This window comes from Phocoena phocoena, chromosome 1, assembly GCF_963924675.1.
Source record: "Phocoena phocoena chromosome 1, mPhoPho1.1, whole genome shotgun sequence".
NCBI classification, from domain to species: domain Eukaryota; kingdom Metazoa; phylum Chordata; class Mammalia; order Artiodactyla; family Phocoenidae; genus Phocoena; species Phocoena phocoena.
Genome location: NC_089219.1, coordinates 140,289,424 through 140,306,942, shown reverse-complemented (window position 1 = coordinate 140,306,942; position 17,519 = coordinate 140,289,424). Strand labels below are relative to the sequence as shown.

At 39.7% G+C, this 17,519-nt stretch overlaps 1 protein-coding gene across 2 annotated transcripts in view; it reads right to left on the bottom strand.

Moving 5' to 3' along the window:
- C1H1orf21 (chromosome 1 C1orf21 homolog) overlaps positions 1 to 17,519 on the bottom strand; it is a 372,503-nt gene that overhangs the window by 14,064 nt on the left and 340,920 nt on the right. For both annotated transcript variants that reach the window (XM_065893774.1, XM_065893784.1), the window contains 2 exons: positions 14,651 to 14,727; positions 6,759 to 6,819 (listed from right to left, as the gene is read on the bottom strand). In XM_065893774.1, the coding sequence (XP_065749846.1) occupies positions 6,759 to 6,819; positions 14,651 to 14,727 (138 nt within the window). The remainder of the gene's footprint in view (positions 1 to 6,758; positions 6,820 to 14,650; positions 14,728 to 17,519) is intronic.

Sequence of the window (17,519 nt, the reverse complement as noted above, 5' to 3'; positions counted from 1 at the left end):
ATTGCTTTAATGATCTTGTTAGGGATCCCCTTTCCTAACTTTGTGTTGTTGTTATAAACATTTTAAGACTAGTATTAATGAATATTTGCAAAAGCAGGTTTTAAGCAACCCACAAGAATTAAAAAAGAATGAACCCTCCAAACAGCAAAAATACAGATAGGGATTCAGCTGTACCCGGGCCACTGACTCACAGACTCATTCTGTAATCAGCTCAAAAGCTGGCACGGGTAATTTAATGGCTCTATAAATGTTCACACGAATCTAATTCCTTAACATGTTTATACCACACAGGAGGGAGGTGGGCCAGTACACCGGAAAATATCCTGTTCTAATTCTCTGTCTACAAGGAGACATCTATACCACAGGAAGGCACTTGCTCAAGCAAGGTTCAATCTGATAAGGTCTGCATGTTCAGTTTCAGTCACCACCTCCCCCAAATCCTTCCTCTACAAATGGCCTTTATGATGTGGATACAGGCAACTTCAACCAAAATAAAAGCTACCAATCACAGAGCACATACAACACATCAAACACTCCGCTGTAGACTCTACATGAATTTTCTTTAATTTCCCGGACAAGTCAGTGTTACTATCCAAATTTTTTGGTGAGGAAACTGAGGATCAGAAAGGTTAAACAATTGGCCTGAGGTCACACAGCTACTACTGAAGTGGGTCTTTGGATTTGCCTGGGGTTTGAAGCACAGGCTCTTTCACTTGCTCCGTGCTGCCTCTTTTCTTGACTTTTCTCAGTTCTGTTTCTTGGCACTGTACCTACTACATACCTGCCATGGGGCTCCTAACTGTTAAGAGCCCCTCCTATCACGCTGAGCCCTCTGCTACAGGAGTCTGCCCCATCACACCTCCTTCCTTCGTGTGCTTCTGCTTCTGCTAAGCCCAGTGGTCTTATTTGCCCTATTCACTCATTCAACAAATTTATTAAGCCTCTGTTCTGTCCCAGGCCCTGTGCTAGGTTCTAGGCATACAAAGAGACCCAATTTTTATCCTTAGGGAACCGTCTATGTAATGCTTCGAGTTCTTTTAGAGATTCTTAAATAATAAATCAGCAGTGACAGAGGCTGGCACCCTCTGTCCCCAAGGGCCCTCTGTAGGGCTAAAACAATGCCCCTGGATGCTAAGCGCAAAGAGTGGAAAGGCCGTGGGGAGGAGGGGAAACAGATAGCCCAGGAAGAGGACGGGAAGGAGAAACCGAATGGGAACAAGACAAAAAAAACGACACAAGCCAGCATCACTGTCTCTCTGCTCTGAGTGGTACCCTGGGCCACCTTCTTTTGCCCAAGTACTACACCCATGGCAAAATGACACCATTCACCGATTGTGCCCCAGGTTGCTGTTGAGTTCAGAGCACTGTCGGCCTCACTGCATTCATAAAAATGGCATGGTTTTTATTTGTATTCATGTACTCCCCTGTTCTGGAACCTGGACTCTTCTCCTTTGCTACTCCCTAAGGCACCAGGCTGATAGAACCTCAAGAATTCTCTGAAAATCAAGCCCTCCAGAAAAAAGAAAGTGAGCAGAGACTGGGTGTGTTGCATTCTTCTAGGCTTGCTGCCTCCTTTATTTTCCTTGGCTGCATGGCCTATGACTAGTAGCTACATGGAATGCTGGGGAACGCTAGGATCCTCAAAGTCCACGGTGTGCACGCACTTCGCCAGTGGCTCCTGCACCAATGTTATCATAGTAACTATTAAGAAGTCACCTGCATAAAGCTATGCGGTAGGGAGAGAAACAAAACAGGGCTGAGTCACAGCCTTACCCTTGTAATTACAGCTTTACTTTGACCAGCGAATGAGGAAAGGTACGTACAGGAGAGAGAGCAGGCAAGGCAGGGGGATGAAGGGGAAGGAGTCACAAAGCAGGGTTTGGTTATTAGCAAAATTAAGACCCTGCTGTGTTTCCCATGGAGCAAGGAGCTGTTTAATGGAATAACGGCAGCCCAGCCCAGTTCCAAAACACATGCGCCAGCAAGAGCATCTCTCTGCCAGTGCTGAAGGCCCTGGTTGTTACAGAAATTGACAAGCTAGTGGGAGGGACATGCTATGACTTCCTCTGTACACATGGAGCAGGCTGGGTGACATTCTTCAGGATCTGATACAACAGTCCCATGTTTCTCATCACTAGCGGCACTGAGGAGACCTGTAAACGCACCACCAGAAAGTAAAACCTATCATCAACGCAGGTGCCAAATATTATATTCGATTCTATAGCAGCTCTGCAGTTAAACAGTCTACTTCAGGAAGAGTTTATATATAGAACCAAAAATCATGGCTCATAATTACACACAAGTCACTCTCTTTACCAGATGAAAAGCAAACACCTTCAGATCTCTGACACACTGATTCATAACGTACTTCAGACTGATCTGACATAATATTAAGAAAAGGAGCCCTTGAAATAAATTTATAAATGCAGACTTACCATGTTTCTCACCAACTAGGTTAGTTCTGGGGCCAAGGAAATCAGGCCACTTCAGGAACCCAAACATTTTCTAAGTGTAAATGATTTTTCAACAGATGTAAAAGGTCTACAGATAAACATATTTTAACATCAGCTGATTTTAAATCCATCCGCTGCTCTAAGACATTTCCTCAAAAGGTCACATTGAATAATTCCAGTCAGCAGAGGTGGAGTCTCAAAATCGTACAGGAATATGCGAGGCATGGTGGCATGCTGATGGCTCACCCTCGAGGGGTGAAGTACTATGAGCTATTCTCAAAGAGGAGAAGGGAGCGATGAAAGGAAGGAGAATGGGTTTTCTTGGAGTTACCTGTGCTTAGTTTCCTAATTTTCTTTACAGTCAGAGATACATATGGATAAGATCAGACCCTGACGAGACTCGTGGGTGCTCATGGGTATAGTTGGGCCCTGGATCTGAGCAAAGCCCATAAGTGAAATGCACGGGTTCTTTGCCTGGGGCCCAAGGACAGGCTCCAGACAGTTAAAAAACTCTAAAATTTTACTTAAGAATTTTGTGTATATGATATCATGTGCAGTTTTATAGGGAGAGTCTTTCTAACTTTTACAACATTCCAAAAAAATGCCCATGACCCAACAGAGCTTAAGATGCTTTTCACGAGGAAAACTAACCAGATGCAACTGGCATTGCACTGAGACATTCTTTATTTAACATTCAGGGCTCTCTCTGAGAGAGCAAAAGACTTCTCAGTTGTCAGCTGTTCTTACATCTTCCTAAAGCAAAATATAAATCCCTGCGTTTGCCTGGGAAAGACAGTATTAATGCAGATACTTAAAAAATGTATTTACTTTTTCTGCTTCTTACAAGTACACAAATATACCGTAGAAAGCATATCTTAAAATCTGACGTGATCTGTCTTTGGTACGATATTCAGAAACTTCTCCACAGGGCCAAGTTTTAATCATCTAGATCTCTTCTTTCTCCTCTAAATATAGTGAAAGACGAGAGTTTAAAATCATTATCTTGCTCTGCAGTAAACTGTCATTTTCTTTAAGCTGTAAAATTAGGCAAATGTCACCACTTCACATAAAGTTCAGGAGCCTGTGAACTGTCAGGGACAACAACTATAGATTGTAATGGAATAATGGTTAGGTATCCAAGTGAAAAATAATGAGGTAAAGATAAATGAGGTGCTCCCATTGTTTCACAGCATTTTTTTACTCTCCAAAAGGAAAAGCAAAAGTAGATCAGAGCTTACAATGCTCTTTTGAACTCTCACTGCTCTCCTGACAAAAATCTCTCTCATGGTCATCTCCAGATGCAGCTCAGTGTCCTGGCTTTCTTCACGCCAGCATAGTGAAATGGTGTCAAGTGTCCAAGGATGTCCCAACTGCCTGGTTCACGGACCTCAAGTTTCAGCACTTGACCCCTGAAACACCTACGTTCAATACAGGAGGACCTGACTCACGGTGATAATGGTATAAGGGGTGATGGAAGAAGGACTCCTCCATTGGCAAAATAATGACCTTTTCAAAGAAATCTCCTTTTAAAACTGAGCTCCTCAAGTCAAGGGACTCTTTCCTACTTATTCTGTATCCCTTAGTTCCTATCTATTTTTCTATCCTGAGTCACTGGTATGCTAAATAATTAAACGATGCTAAATAATTTAGCATCAAAAGTGCTAAATACTTTGTTAATGCATTTTTGCTACTTGCTTTTCTTTGACACCAGTAACTTCTTAGAAAACTGCTTGCCCAGCTGTGGTGCAAAAGTAAACTGCAGCTCGGCACCACGATCATTTTTGATTTAGAGTAGTCCACATTAAGTTTCACTGTAAGTATTAAACCACCTAGCAGTCCTTGTTTCCTTATACTAATGGTACGTTTGCATATATCTTGAGAAAGACAGAACAGAGATTTCTCTTAGTATGGAGAGGAGAGTTGAAAGGTAAATCAAAGTATGCCCCGTAGACATTCAATAAATACAAAGGATGAATCAAGGAACCGCAGGTTTAAATCTCTACAGATTCACTCAATTTTGCTTCTTACCAACTTAAGGAAGAAAAGAGGAATTCCTGGACATTTCTGAGAAAGATTATATCTCAAAACTCAAGGCCTCTCAGAATGACTCCAATTTGCACCATGAAGCTCTGAGTTTAGTTTTTTAAAATCAATCCTATATAACCTAAAGAACAGATGTGAATTGCATTTATGGTTGTCTAAATATTAGTTGGACCAAAGAAATATTTAGCAATGGTAAAAAGTCAGGAAAATGATTCATAAGAATCCAACTTCCAATTTTGGTTATATAAACTATGGTGAAGACTATATTAAGCTCAACACATATATTAAAAAGGAACATTTTAATTTGGGGAGGCTTAATGTTTAGATGATACATAGGATAGCATATTCCCAAAATTCAGAAGGATGAACTTCAGGTAAGAGAGCAGAAATAGGAAAGTTTGGTTCAGAGAAGATACAAAATTCCCTTAGAAATTTGTAACTGGGCACGTATCACAGATTATATAACAGCTCATTTTTTAATATAAATGTATTCAATATATAGTGGGAACACTGTATCCTGAATCTACAAATGCTCCTTTGTCCAAGGAAAGTTCCATCCAATAAATGATCAAGTTATAAACTTTGCTTTTGTTGTGCTAAACACATCACAGTCTACATCCTGGATGCAAAGTAAGAAGGGAAGTAGAATTTCAGATGGGAACAATGAATTTCAGTTTTGAATAACAAGAGGTAGAATTTCAATTATGGAAACACACCAGAAAGAGATTAGATCACTTAAAACACCTTGTCAGGGTCTGTAAATGTTGTTTAAAAAGATAACTTACAATTCAGGTCTCAATTTTTACAGACTACCTCTGACTACTAAGCAAATATTTTTATTGCCAAAAAGCTAGTGGAGGAGAAATAATCCAGAGAAAGAAAAGATCTTCACCATTACAGTAGGAACAAAAGATTGCTTTTTATGCTTCTCTTTACTGAAAACAAAATGTTACTGGCAAGTTGAACAGCTTTTGAACCAATATGTGAAACCTGGTACTTATTCCTAGATGATGTTTTCAATCTAAAAAGTCATGCATAAGCTAAAATTTCACTAAAAGTAAAAAAAAAAAAAAAAAAAATACTCAAATGTAAGCATAGCCAAGGAACACTATAGATTAAACTATTACTTTAGTTCATTACCCATTTCTATTTTTCACATTGGTAATATATGCTGGTCTTTTAATGGTGCATTAGAAGATTATATAATGATTCTTTCAGGAGAGGTCCACCTCAGAGAGGAGACTGTTACTGAAGTACGGATGAATTTAAGACCTCCTTCACTATCTTCCATTGACTGATATATACATAACCTAGGAATTCATGAAGAAATGCTCAAGGGCCACAAAAAGTAAAAAAAGAAGTAAAAATTAAAGTGGAAAAATTTCAAAGGTAAAATTGGCCCGTGATGCCTTAAGCATAGTCGTGATATGTTCTGAATTTAGAATTTAACTCTTCTTCAGAATAAGGTTTTCAAATTATAATTCTCAGATGTATAACTTTAGTATTTAAAATTCACTCCCTGCAGTGATAAATTTAAATTCTCTAAGCACGTAAGCCTTTAATGATTACCATATTGAACCCTTCATTCAGTTAATTCTCATATGGCACTCTGAGATCATAAGTATGGGTTAAATTTCCACATGAATCAACTTTGTGTCTTACTGTCACTGTAAAAACCACACACTTTTAGAGAAGCAACCTGGAGACTCTGCTTTGGAGTCAGACAGATGTGGGCTGGAATTCTAGCACGACCGCTATTAGCCTTGCAAACCTGGGTAAGTTACTCAAGCATGAGCCTCAATTTCCTTATCTGTAAAATGCAAATATTACCTGTCTCATGGCCACTTCCCTGAGGGAAGGTATTGATTGCAACATGTTTGCAACATTTGTCAATAACTCAGAGCAACATTGGGTATGTAGAAGACAGGTACTAAGGACCTCCTTGCTTGCAGTCTGAGGTCCAAGCAGGGCATCAGGTGCAGACAATACACAGTGATAGAGAGCAACGCTCTGTTTCTAGGCAAAGGCTCTTACCAGTCTCTACCTGACTTTCCACACTTTAATGAAAGATCAACGGTAGCCCAGGATCCTGGGAAGCTCTGTTATACAGTAAATATTCTCCTAGCCACATTGTGATGTGTGGACCTTTGTTTTAACTCTAACCATCCCCTTGTAAGAAAAGCTTTGTAACAGAAACCAGAATATCGTTACTCTAACTCATGAGGCAATATTTCCCTTGAAACATGTAATTTTACTTCTTACCTTTTCAATTTTTTCATCCAGCATTCTGAAGAATTCTTGCTGGCTTTCAGAGATGTGCATGCTGAAAAACAGAGAGTAGGTAAGTGCGTATTTCAGTGTTTTCTTAAACCTTGCTCCCTCAGATGAAAAATGCCGAGTCCCTAAACTTCGGGGCAGTCATTTATTTCTTGCAGACTTTTCCACTGAAGTACTCTGAAGTCACACTAAGGATAAACGTCATTACAGTAACCCTGCAAACGTGTTTCATAACAGTCTATCAGTGCCTATGATTTAAGGAACGCAATTTCCTTTCAACGTACACGTTATTTACAGTGGTGTTACTCGGAGGCGTGTGCCCAATTTTTGCCTTGTACTTAAAACAAAAAGCACAGGCAAGCAGTACATGGCATATTTCAACCCTGTGTGGAACCATAACAAGAAAATATATCCTAGTTATTATATTAAAATGTGTATTTTACACAGGCTGTCAGCATGGTATTCAGCTGACTGTATAGGTGTGGGCTGGCAGCAAACGAGCCGAGAACTTGACCTGAATATCTCCTGTACTGGTGACAGCAAATGCACCTCTTTGGAACTGAGATCCACTGGAATGTGAGAGTAAGTGAGGAGGCATGTCTTAGTAGCCCTCGCCCTGTGTGTTTACCTGTTCTTTGCTATTTAACACCATACTTAATGAGATGGACGTGATTGGTGAGGACAAAACTAAGAAGGTAAGGAGAGGAGAGAGGATTCACGGACAGGAGGGAAAGGGTCTTGAATGGAAGGGTGACTTATGTATTCTCAAATCCCGATGCACTAACTGAGCTCTTTCAGATAAACTGTTATCCCTGGAGATGCAGCAGACCCTGCCAGGTGGAGCAAAAGCCCACCACGGAGATCCTCGTTACCTGTGTGTTGTCTTAGAGATGGTGTAACCAGACAGCGTGAGGCTTACTCTGCTGTTCTTCATGCGCTCCTTTCAGAGAGAAGCCCTAAATCTCTTGCATAGGGACAGAGACAGAACTTTCACTCTGATGAAGTAAATTACCCTCTATCGACTGACTCCCGCCTAGGTAAACAGGGATGCCCTCCTCTCACGTGGAAACTATCAACACAGTGGCATTAATAATAGTTCTTACCTACCAGGGTACACATCGCACTGTGAGAAACAGTCCCTAGGTAACAGCTTGATTCTTAAACCCCTTCTGATGGAGAAGTTGATGATTGTTGAGTGAGGGGAGAAGATGGAAAAGCATGCTGGGCTGGCTTTACTGTCTTTCTTCAAGATTTAGGATGGGATAATTGGATTGTTTCTCATTTAGTTTATAAAGTATGAATACTAAGGGCTTCACTGGTGGCGCGGTGGTTGAGAGTCCGCCTGCCGATGCAGGGGACATGGGTTTGTGCCCCGGTCCAGGAGGATCCCACGTGCTGCGGAGCCGCTAGGCCCGTGAGCCATGGCTGCTGAGCCTGTGCGTCTGGAGCCTGTGCTCCGCAACAGGAAAGGCTACAACAGTGAGAGGCCCGCGTACCGCGGGAAAAAAAAAAGTATGAATACTTGATGCTAAGATTAATTAGATCTAAAAATCTTTTCTAAAAGCCTGTATGTTGGGATTTAACTACTACAGCTTAACAATTTCGGCTATTCCTATTTCTCTGTAATTACTAAAATTCCACCTTGGAAAACACAATGCTCCCCTGGAACATTTCTGTTTTATTGAGGTATAGTTGATTTGCAATATTATATTAGTTTCGGGTGTACAACACAGTGACTCAAAATTTTTATAGATTATACTCCATTTATACCCTGGAGCATTCTTGTGGCTCCCAGGGGTCCCAGCAAAGCTCTTGTGAGTTAACCCTGCCATCAGAGGCTCTTCTTTCTGTGACTTGTCAGTTTCCTGAGACTAGGGTGATGATGTTATGGAATCTTAATGACAAGTAATCAAACGAAGGAAAGGTGGACAAAATGAGCTCTAGAGCTGAAAGATACACGGCTCCCATTTTAAGTGACTTAAAAAATAAGCTTCCAAACAATAAACACCTAAGCTGTGAAAGTATAAGAAGGCAAGGTCTTAATTCCCAAACACTTCACCTGCAAAAATGAAATTCCATTACTCCTGACAAATCTTAGCCTAAACACAGTTATTTCTTTTCTTTTTTTTTTTTTGCGGTACGCGGGCCTCTCACTGTCGTAGCCTCTCCCGTTGTGGAGCACAGGCTCCGGATGCGCAGGCTCAGCGGCCATGGCTCACAGGCCCAGCCGCTCCGCGGCATGTGGGATCCTCCCGGACCGGGGCACGAACCCGTGTCCCCTGCACCGGCAGGCGGACTCTCAACCACTGCGCCACCAGGGAAGCCCCACAGTTATTTCTTCATGATCATCATTACTACTTTTCAATGGCACCTCAGGGGAGTGGGGTAATCCTAATCCTCACAGCAGGACACACCCTGGCTAGTAGTTCATGGCTCACTTTTATTTAGTTATTTTTAAAAATAATAGTATAACAAGCACCCATGAAACCAAAACAAAAATCCAAAGCTGCGATTTTTATTTTTTAACATCTTTATTGGAGTATAATTGCTTTACAATGGTGTGTTAGTTTCTGCTTTATAACAAAGTGAATCAGCTATACATATACATATGTCCCCATATCTCCTCCCTCTTGCGTCTCCCTCCCACCCTCCCTATCCTACCCCTCTAGGTGGTCACAAAGCACTGAGCTGATCTCCCCGTGCTATGCGGCTGCTTCCCACTAGCTATCTATTTTACATTTGGTAGTAATATATAAGTCCATGGCACTCTCTCACTTTGTCCCAGTTTACCCTTCCCCCTCCCCGAGTCCTCAACTCCATTCTCTAGTAGGTCTGCGTCTTTATTCCTGTCTTGCCCCTAGGTTCTTCATGACCTTTTTTTTAAGATTCCATATATATGTGTTAGCATACAGTATTTGTTTTTCTCTTTCTGACTTAGTTCACTCTGTATGACAGACTCAGGTCCATCCACCTCACTGCAAATAACTCAATTCCGTTTCTTTTTATGGCTGAGTAATATTCCATTGTATATATATGCCACACCTTCGTTATCCATTCATCTGTCGATGGGCATTTACGTTGCTTCCATGTCCTAGCTATTGTAAATAGAACTGCAACGAACATTGTGGTACATGACTCTTTTTGAATTATGGTTTTTTCAGGGTATATGTCCAGTAGTGGGATTGCTGGGTCGTATGGTAATTCTATTTTAAGTTTTTTAAGGAACCTCCATACTGTTCTCCACAGTGGCTGTATCAATTTACATTCCCACCAACAGTGCAAGAGGGTTCCCCTTTCTCCACACCCTCTCCAGCATTTATTGTTTGTAGATTTTTTGATGATGGCCATGCTGACTGGTGTGAGGTGATACCTCATTGTAGTTTTGATTTGCATTTCTCTAATGATTAGTGATGTTGAGCTTCCTTTCATGTGTTTGTTGGCAATCTGTATATCTTCTTTGGAGAAATGTCTGTTTAGGTCTTCTGCCCATTTTTGGATTGGGTTGTTTGTTTTTTTTTGATATTGAGCTGCATGAGCTGCTTGTATATTTTGGAGATTAATCCTTTGTCAGTTGCTTCATTTGAAAATATTTTCTCCCATTCTGAGGGTTGTCTTTTGGTCTTGTTTATGGTTTCCTTTGCTGTGCAAAAGCTTTGAAGTTTCATTAGGTCCCATTTGTTTATTTTTGTTTTAATTTCCATTTCTCTAGGAGGTGGGTCAAAAAGGATCTTGCTGTGGTTTATGTCATAGAGTGTTCTGCCTATGTTTTCCTCTAAGAGTTTGATAGTTTCTGGCCTTACAGTTAGGTCTTTAATCCATTTTGAGCTTATTTTTGTGTATGGTGCTAGGAGGTGTTCTAATTTCATTCTTTTACATGTAGCTATCCAGTTTTCCCAGCACCACTTATTGAAGAGGCTGTCTTTTCTCCATTGTAAATTCTTGCCTCCTTTATCAAAAATAAGGTGACCATATGTGTGTTGGTTTATCTCTGGGCTTTCTATCCTGTTCCATTGATCTATCTTTCTGTTTTTGTGCCAGTACCATACTGTCTTGATTAATGTAGCTTTGTAGTATAGTCTGAAGTCTGGGAGCCTGATTCCTCCAGCTCCGTTTTTCTTTCTCAAGATTACTTTGGCTATTCGGAGTCTTTTGTGTTTCCATACAAATTGTGAAATTTTTTGTTCTAGTTCTGTGAAAAATGCCATTGGTAGTTTGATAGGGATTGCACTGAATCTGTCGATTGCTTTGGGTAGTGTAGTCATTTTCACAAAGTTGATTCTTCCAATCCAAGAACATGGTATATCTCTCCATCTGTTTATATCATCTTTAATTTCTTTCATCAATGTCTTATAGTTTTCTTCATACAGGTCTTTTGTCTCCTTAGGTTTATTCCTAGGTATTTTATTCTTTTTGTTGCAATGGTAAATAGGAGTGTTTCCTTAATTTCTCTTTCAGAGTTTTCATCATTAGAGTATAGGAGTGCAAGAGATTTCTGTGCATTAATTTTGTATCCTACTACTTTACCAAATTCATTGATTAGCTCTAGTAGTTTTCTTGTAGCATCTTTAGGATTCTCTATGTATAGTACCATGTCATCTGTAAACAGTGACAGCTTTACTTCTTCTTTTCCAATTTGGATTCCTTTTATTTCTTTTTCTTCTCTGATTGCTGTGGCTAAAACTTCCAAAACTATGTTGAATAAGAGTGGTGAGAGTGGGCAACCTTGTCTTGTTCCTGATCTTAGAGGAAATGGTTTCAGTTTTTCACCATTGAGAACGATGTTGGCTGTGGGTTTGTCATATATGGCCTTTATTATGTTGAGGTTAAGTTCCCTCTACAAAGCTGCAATCTTAACAAGAACCTAGAGGTTACTTATGTCCCACCCTTGTGTGTTTCTCCCAACTCAAGGGAACTATCATGCCCCTGCTTTCCTTTTACATAGCTTTACTCTCTCTATGTGCTTAAAAAGCAGATGATTTATTTTAGTTGTTTTTAACTTTATAGAGTGCATTATGCTCTGTGTAATGTTGCAGGACTTACTCTTTGTTCTAGTGCTATATTGCTAGGGTCCATGCTGCGTTGTGCATTGTTGCAGTGCATTCGTTTTAACTGCTAATATCCCACTGTGTGAATACAGTGTAGTTCATCTATCCAATTACCTGTCAAAGGGCATTTGGGTTGTTTCTGATTGTTCAGGTGTTCTTACCAAGTGTCAGACACTGTGATAAGAACCAGGCATACATTATTTCATTTAAGCCCCAGCCCTATAAGACAGGATTTTTCACCTCCATTTTTCTTGGAGAAAACTGAAGCTCACAGACATAAGGTCACTGGCCTGAGATTACAAAGTCAGTAAGAATGTGGTCTACGTGGTGCATCAAATGAAGATGTGAGCATTATCTGCCTTCATTATTAATAAATCTGCCATTATCAGGTATGGGATTGTCCTTCCACTCATGGGGAAAAAGCCTCATCTTATTTTATACAGCTGCATAATAAAGAATAATTTCCTGGAACCTAAATTATGTCAACGAGTAGAAAAAGTAAAATCCTTCTCTTAGCCCTCCAGAAATACTTCTTACTTGAATTCCAGAAACCCAATGATCTGACTCACAGTTTAAAATACACACACACACACACACACACACGAGCATTATGCTGTGTGAAGAACAGGGGATTTTCTTCATAATTTTAATGTAAACACACGAGCCAATTTAATCAACTTCTCTGAAAGCTTCAGCACATGCGTGTCTGCAAAGCATGCTATTTCAATGTGCCAAAGTTAAATAAGTATTTGCTTTAAAGGAAAAAAGAAATTCTCAATAGAGTCTTTTTCTAGATGCATTTAAAAGGAGCATATATCTAATGGCTCGGATGAAAAGATGATTTGGTAGTGTTATCAGGTATCTGTTGTCCTCAGAGGCAGATAAAATTAGTGTAGATAAAAGTGATTACAAGTGAAGTGGATTAGGTAGGTTGTGATTATAGCATGACATTTACCTGAGGGTGAAAAAAATCGGTTGTCCCATTATACTGACACTGTAAATGATAAATGGATTTCAAAATGTCCAGTTTTCTTTGGAAGTAAAAAATTCAATCCCTGAGCTCATTCACCACCCCTTGAAGAGTCCTAACCACCATATCACAGGAGCCATGGCTGCAGCAGTTCCAGACACTCAGCCAGGTTAAAGTGATTATGTTATTTTTGTCTCAACCTCCTGGGAAGAACCAGAGAACACAACTTTTTCCACTTACAATATTGATTTACATATATGTCATAGTTAAAATTATTTGGGGATGGTGGTGACTGTGTCAGTTGTACTTGTGTGATCAGCACCCTTAGGGAATTTGTTCAAATTTAGGCAGAACAACACAAGAGAGGTGCGCAGCCTCTGGGATTACAGCTTCTTTGAAGAAAGGGCAGGTAGCTTCAAAGTCACACAAGTGCATTTTATCACCAAGGTAGACTCAGTTTTAGGACCATATAGAAACTACTCATTATTCTCTTTAGCATTTTAATTTAGCATTTTAACTGTGAAATACTTAACACATAGAAAAGGAAACATATAATGTTATTTGTACATTTTCAAATAATAATAATTAAAGGAACACGCATGTAACCACCACTCGGATTAAGAGATAGAACCTCTGGTCCCACTGTCTTCTATCCAGTAGAAAGAACCACTATTCTGAATTTAATGCCTCTTCATTTCCTTGCTTGCCTTTATTGTTTTACCATGTACTTATATATATAATATATGGCTTAGCTCTGCCTGTTTTTGCACTTTATATGCATGAAACTGTACATAGGCAGGTACTACCACTTACCTTACTGGTACAACCTTACATTTCATGAGATTCCTCTATCTTGATCTGGGTTGCTATTGGTCATTCATTTTCACTGATATGTAGCATTCCCATCATAAGAATATACCACAGTTTTGTTACCCATTATATGTCTGATGGACATTTGGGTTTTATTTCCAAGAGCTTTTTTTTTGGCCATGTCACCGCCACGAGGCACGCAGGATCTTAGTTCCCCGACCAGGGATGGAACCCATGCCCTGTGCAGTGGAAGCGTGGAGTCTTAACCACTGACTGCCAAGAAAGTCCCATATCTTCAAGAGCTTTAAGAGCTCATGTAAACAGTGCTGCTACGGACATTTCAAAATATGCCTGCTGGCACACATGCACAAGAGTTTCTCTAGGGTATACACCTGAGAGTGGAGTTGTTTTCCAAAGTAAAACAGTACCAGTTTATATCCCTACATTCTGGTAAACATTTTAGTATCATTAGCCTTCTAAATTTTTGCCAATCTTGTGGTGTGAAATGGTATTTTTTCATATGCATTAGCTATTCATGTTTCCTCTTCAGTCAAGTGGTTGTTTACGTCTTTAGCCTGCTTTTCTATGAGTTCTGTCTTTTACTTACTGATTCATAGAATTACTTGATACATTCTGGAAACCCGAGTATTGTTAATTATATGTATTGTAAATATATTCCATCATTTTGTGGCCTTTTACTCTCCTATAGTATATTTTGATAAACAGAAGTTCTTAATTTTAATGTAGTCACAAAAATTAATCATTTTTCTTAAGATTTGCATCCTTTGTGACTTATTCAAAGTTTTTCCCTACCCCACGGTTATAAAGATATTCCCCTTCATTTTCTTCTAACTGATGTGAAGTGTCAGCTCTGTCATATATTGTGGGTCTGTTTTGGGTCTCTCTATTTTGTTCCATGAGACTAAATCACACTGTCTTCAATTACTGAGGCTTTATCGTAAGTCTTGGTTACATGGCAAGCAAAATGGAGCTCACTCTAAAAACATCCTTAGCTTTAAAAACAATATAGGAAAATAGGAACTAGAACTTACTTTGCTCTGGGTTGATGAACTAATCCCGGAATCTCTTTATTAGTTTTAAGTCTTACATTTGAACTGGCACTTTTTTCCTGAAACACATAAACACACATGTAAAAGACAAGATGAGAATCAGCAATTAAACAAGAGCATAAATTTTCATCAACAAAACGTTAGGTTTGTTTGGGAGCCTCTGAGGTTGGGGAGGACAAAAGTCCTTACAAAGATGTCACACAGTATAAGTAGAACTGCCAAATATTTTAACAGGGAACGTTGTCATGAAAAGAGGAATTAACTTTTATAAGAGCTATGGCTCCTTTTAGAAAATAACGTGTGAGTAATATTTGATTTTTAGGTGGAGTTACTGAAAACAGTAAGAGAATCAAAGAACAGAAGATTCTGGTGAAAAAGAACAGCGGTAGTACAACCACAGCCATTGTTTGCTTGCCCAGGTTAAGTGACTTTGTGCATTTTATTTGTGAAAGACAACTGCAGTTACTGACACATAAAGTTTGCATAAGGCCCTAGCAGTGACAGGGACAAGAACATAACTAAAAATAGCCAATATTTTCCATGTATAATGAATATTGAGATTGAATTTAATTAAATTAATGAAACTCAATACTAGCCTGTATTCCAGAAATACTTCTTTGGCTTTTAGCCTGATCTGATTTCTTATTCCCAGTAAACCAGCTGCATAGGAAAGAAATACTCTCAAATCTTAAAATACAAGTATATCAGTAAGCACACTGTCTCAATACTACTACTGCTTTGTGTTTTTCCATTATCTTTAAAAAAATATTTAAGGTGCTCTAAAATTTGCTCTCTAAATATACCCCCGAAAATGAAAGGAAGGACTATTCTAAACCTACTTAACAGGTGACTATATACACTCAAGCAACCTGAGGTGTGGCAATAACTAAAGACCTGGGGTAGGTAGGGGCAAGGAATAAAAAGTCCTGTGGGCCAACCCACCATTCTCACCACAGGCAGAGTGATGTGGGACGGCACATAAACAGACGGTCCCCAAATGAGCTCTTTCAAGAGCTCATTATTTCTCCTAGGATAGCAGAAGCCATGTAAATCAGTGAAAACTGTAACGACTTACATGCCTGGTTGTTTGCTATTTACCATCAAACATGAGCATATCTGTATAATGCCAGTCCTCCAAAATAGACGGTAAGTTTGTTTGTGATCTTCCAGGAGAAGAAACAATCATTACCATTCTTTTGCAGTCTAGCTTACCCTTCTTTACCTCACACTAAACTCGAGAATGTTTTCATGAACATTTAAAAAGTATAAAATATATATTGTTCTCTCTGCTGATGTAGTCAGTGAACAACAGGTGAACCACCTTATTTTTTTACAAAGAAGGTGGGAGAACAATTAGAAAACTTTAATGCACTAGGTCCAGGAGGGCGGGACCCACATCCCTTCTTTACAACTGGGACAACAGTGCCTGGCTAGGGGCCTGGCACTCCATGGGAGTCACTCATCGAATACTGGTAGAACAAATAAATGATGTCAGCACATAATTAACTTTTCTAAACATAGATAAAAATAGCTCAACTGTAGTCTCTCTGCAGGGCTGAAGATGTAGGTTCCCTCCAAATGAGTCATTTTCTCCCTTAAACTTCATGTGTGCTTGGATTAAGCACTGAAAATGGATGTATTTGATGTGACAGGACCTTATACTTTTTCTCTATTCACATAATTTGCTAAACTCTTTGAACTTAAATGATGCATCATAATTTTAAACATTGCTAAGGCAGGAAAGAGACTTCTAATTCTAAGAATGCAAAGACATATAATTATATTCTGTTTCTATTCAATTTATTAAACTGTACCCTTCATAACTATACTGTCTCACCAAATCTTCCATAAAAACACATTGTGTGGTTGCTAAAAAAAGAAGGAACTACCCCAAACAGAGACTCAATAGATGGGGAGGACACTTTAGGACATCTCAATAGATGGTGAGGACACTTTAGGACATCAGGCACAGACGTGCCCTTCCAGGAAGTGAGAGTACCGAAGGTGAGGCAGAGATGGGGGGTGAGGGCATGGGGGATGGGGAGGAGGCAGCTGGGGATTTCTTGGTTACAAATATATATATAATTACATAGAGATTTCTATCTATTTTGTACTTATAATGTATTTGTTTTTACAAATTACCACTCATCAAGATCAGTAACAACTCACCACATGTTATTCTAACTGGTTGCATACATCAACTCATTTTAACGTTCACAAGTATATATATATTAATTTACTTTTTTTTTTTTTTTTTTTTTTTTGCGGTACGCGGGCCTCTCACTGTTGTGGCCTCTCCCGTTGCGGAGCACAGGCTCCGGACGCGCAGGCTCAGCGGCCATGGCTCACGGGCCCAGCCGCTCCGCGGCATGTGGGATCTTCCCGGATCGGGGCACGAACCCGTGTCCCCTGCATCGGCAGGCGGACTCTCAACCACTGCGCCACCAGGGAAGCCCTATTAATTTACTTTTATGCCCACATACCTCTCTGAGATAGGTATCATTATTTTCCCCATTTTATAAATGAGGAAGCTGGGCCATGGAGAGGTGAAACACTTACTGGGATTCTACAAGTAATAATAGCGTTGGGATTTGAATCCATGCAGAATGGCCCCAGAGTTCATGCTATTAGCCACTAGGCCAGTAGTCCTCAAAGTTTTTAGTATCAAGACCTCTTACCTATACTCTGCAAATTTTGATACATTACACAATATGAAAAAAATCACATTTGTTAAAATCAGCCTCAATCTCATAAGAAAAATCTTTCCTTTTTTTAATTTTAATTTTTATTTTTGGCTGCGCTTCACAGCATGCGGTATCTTAGTTCCCCAACCAGGGATCGAACCCGCGCC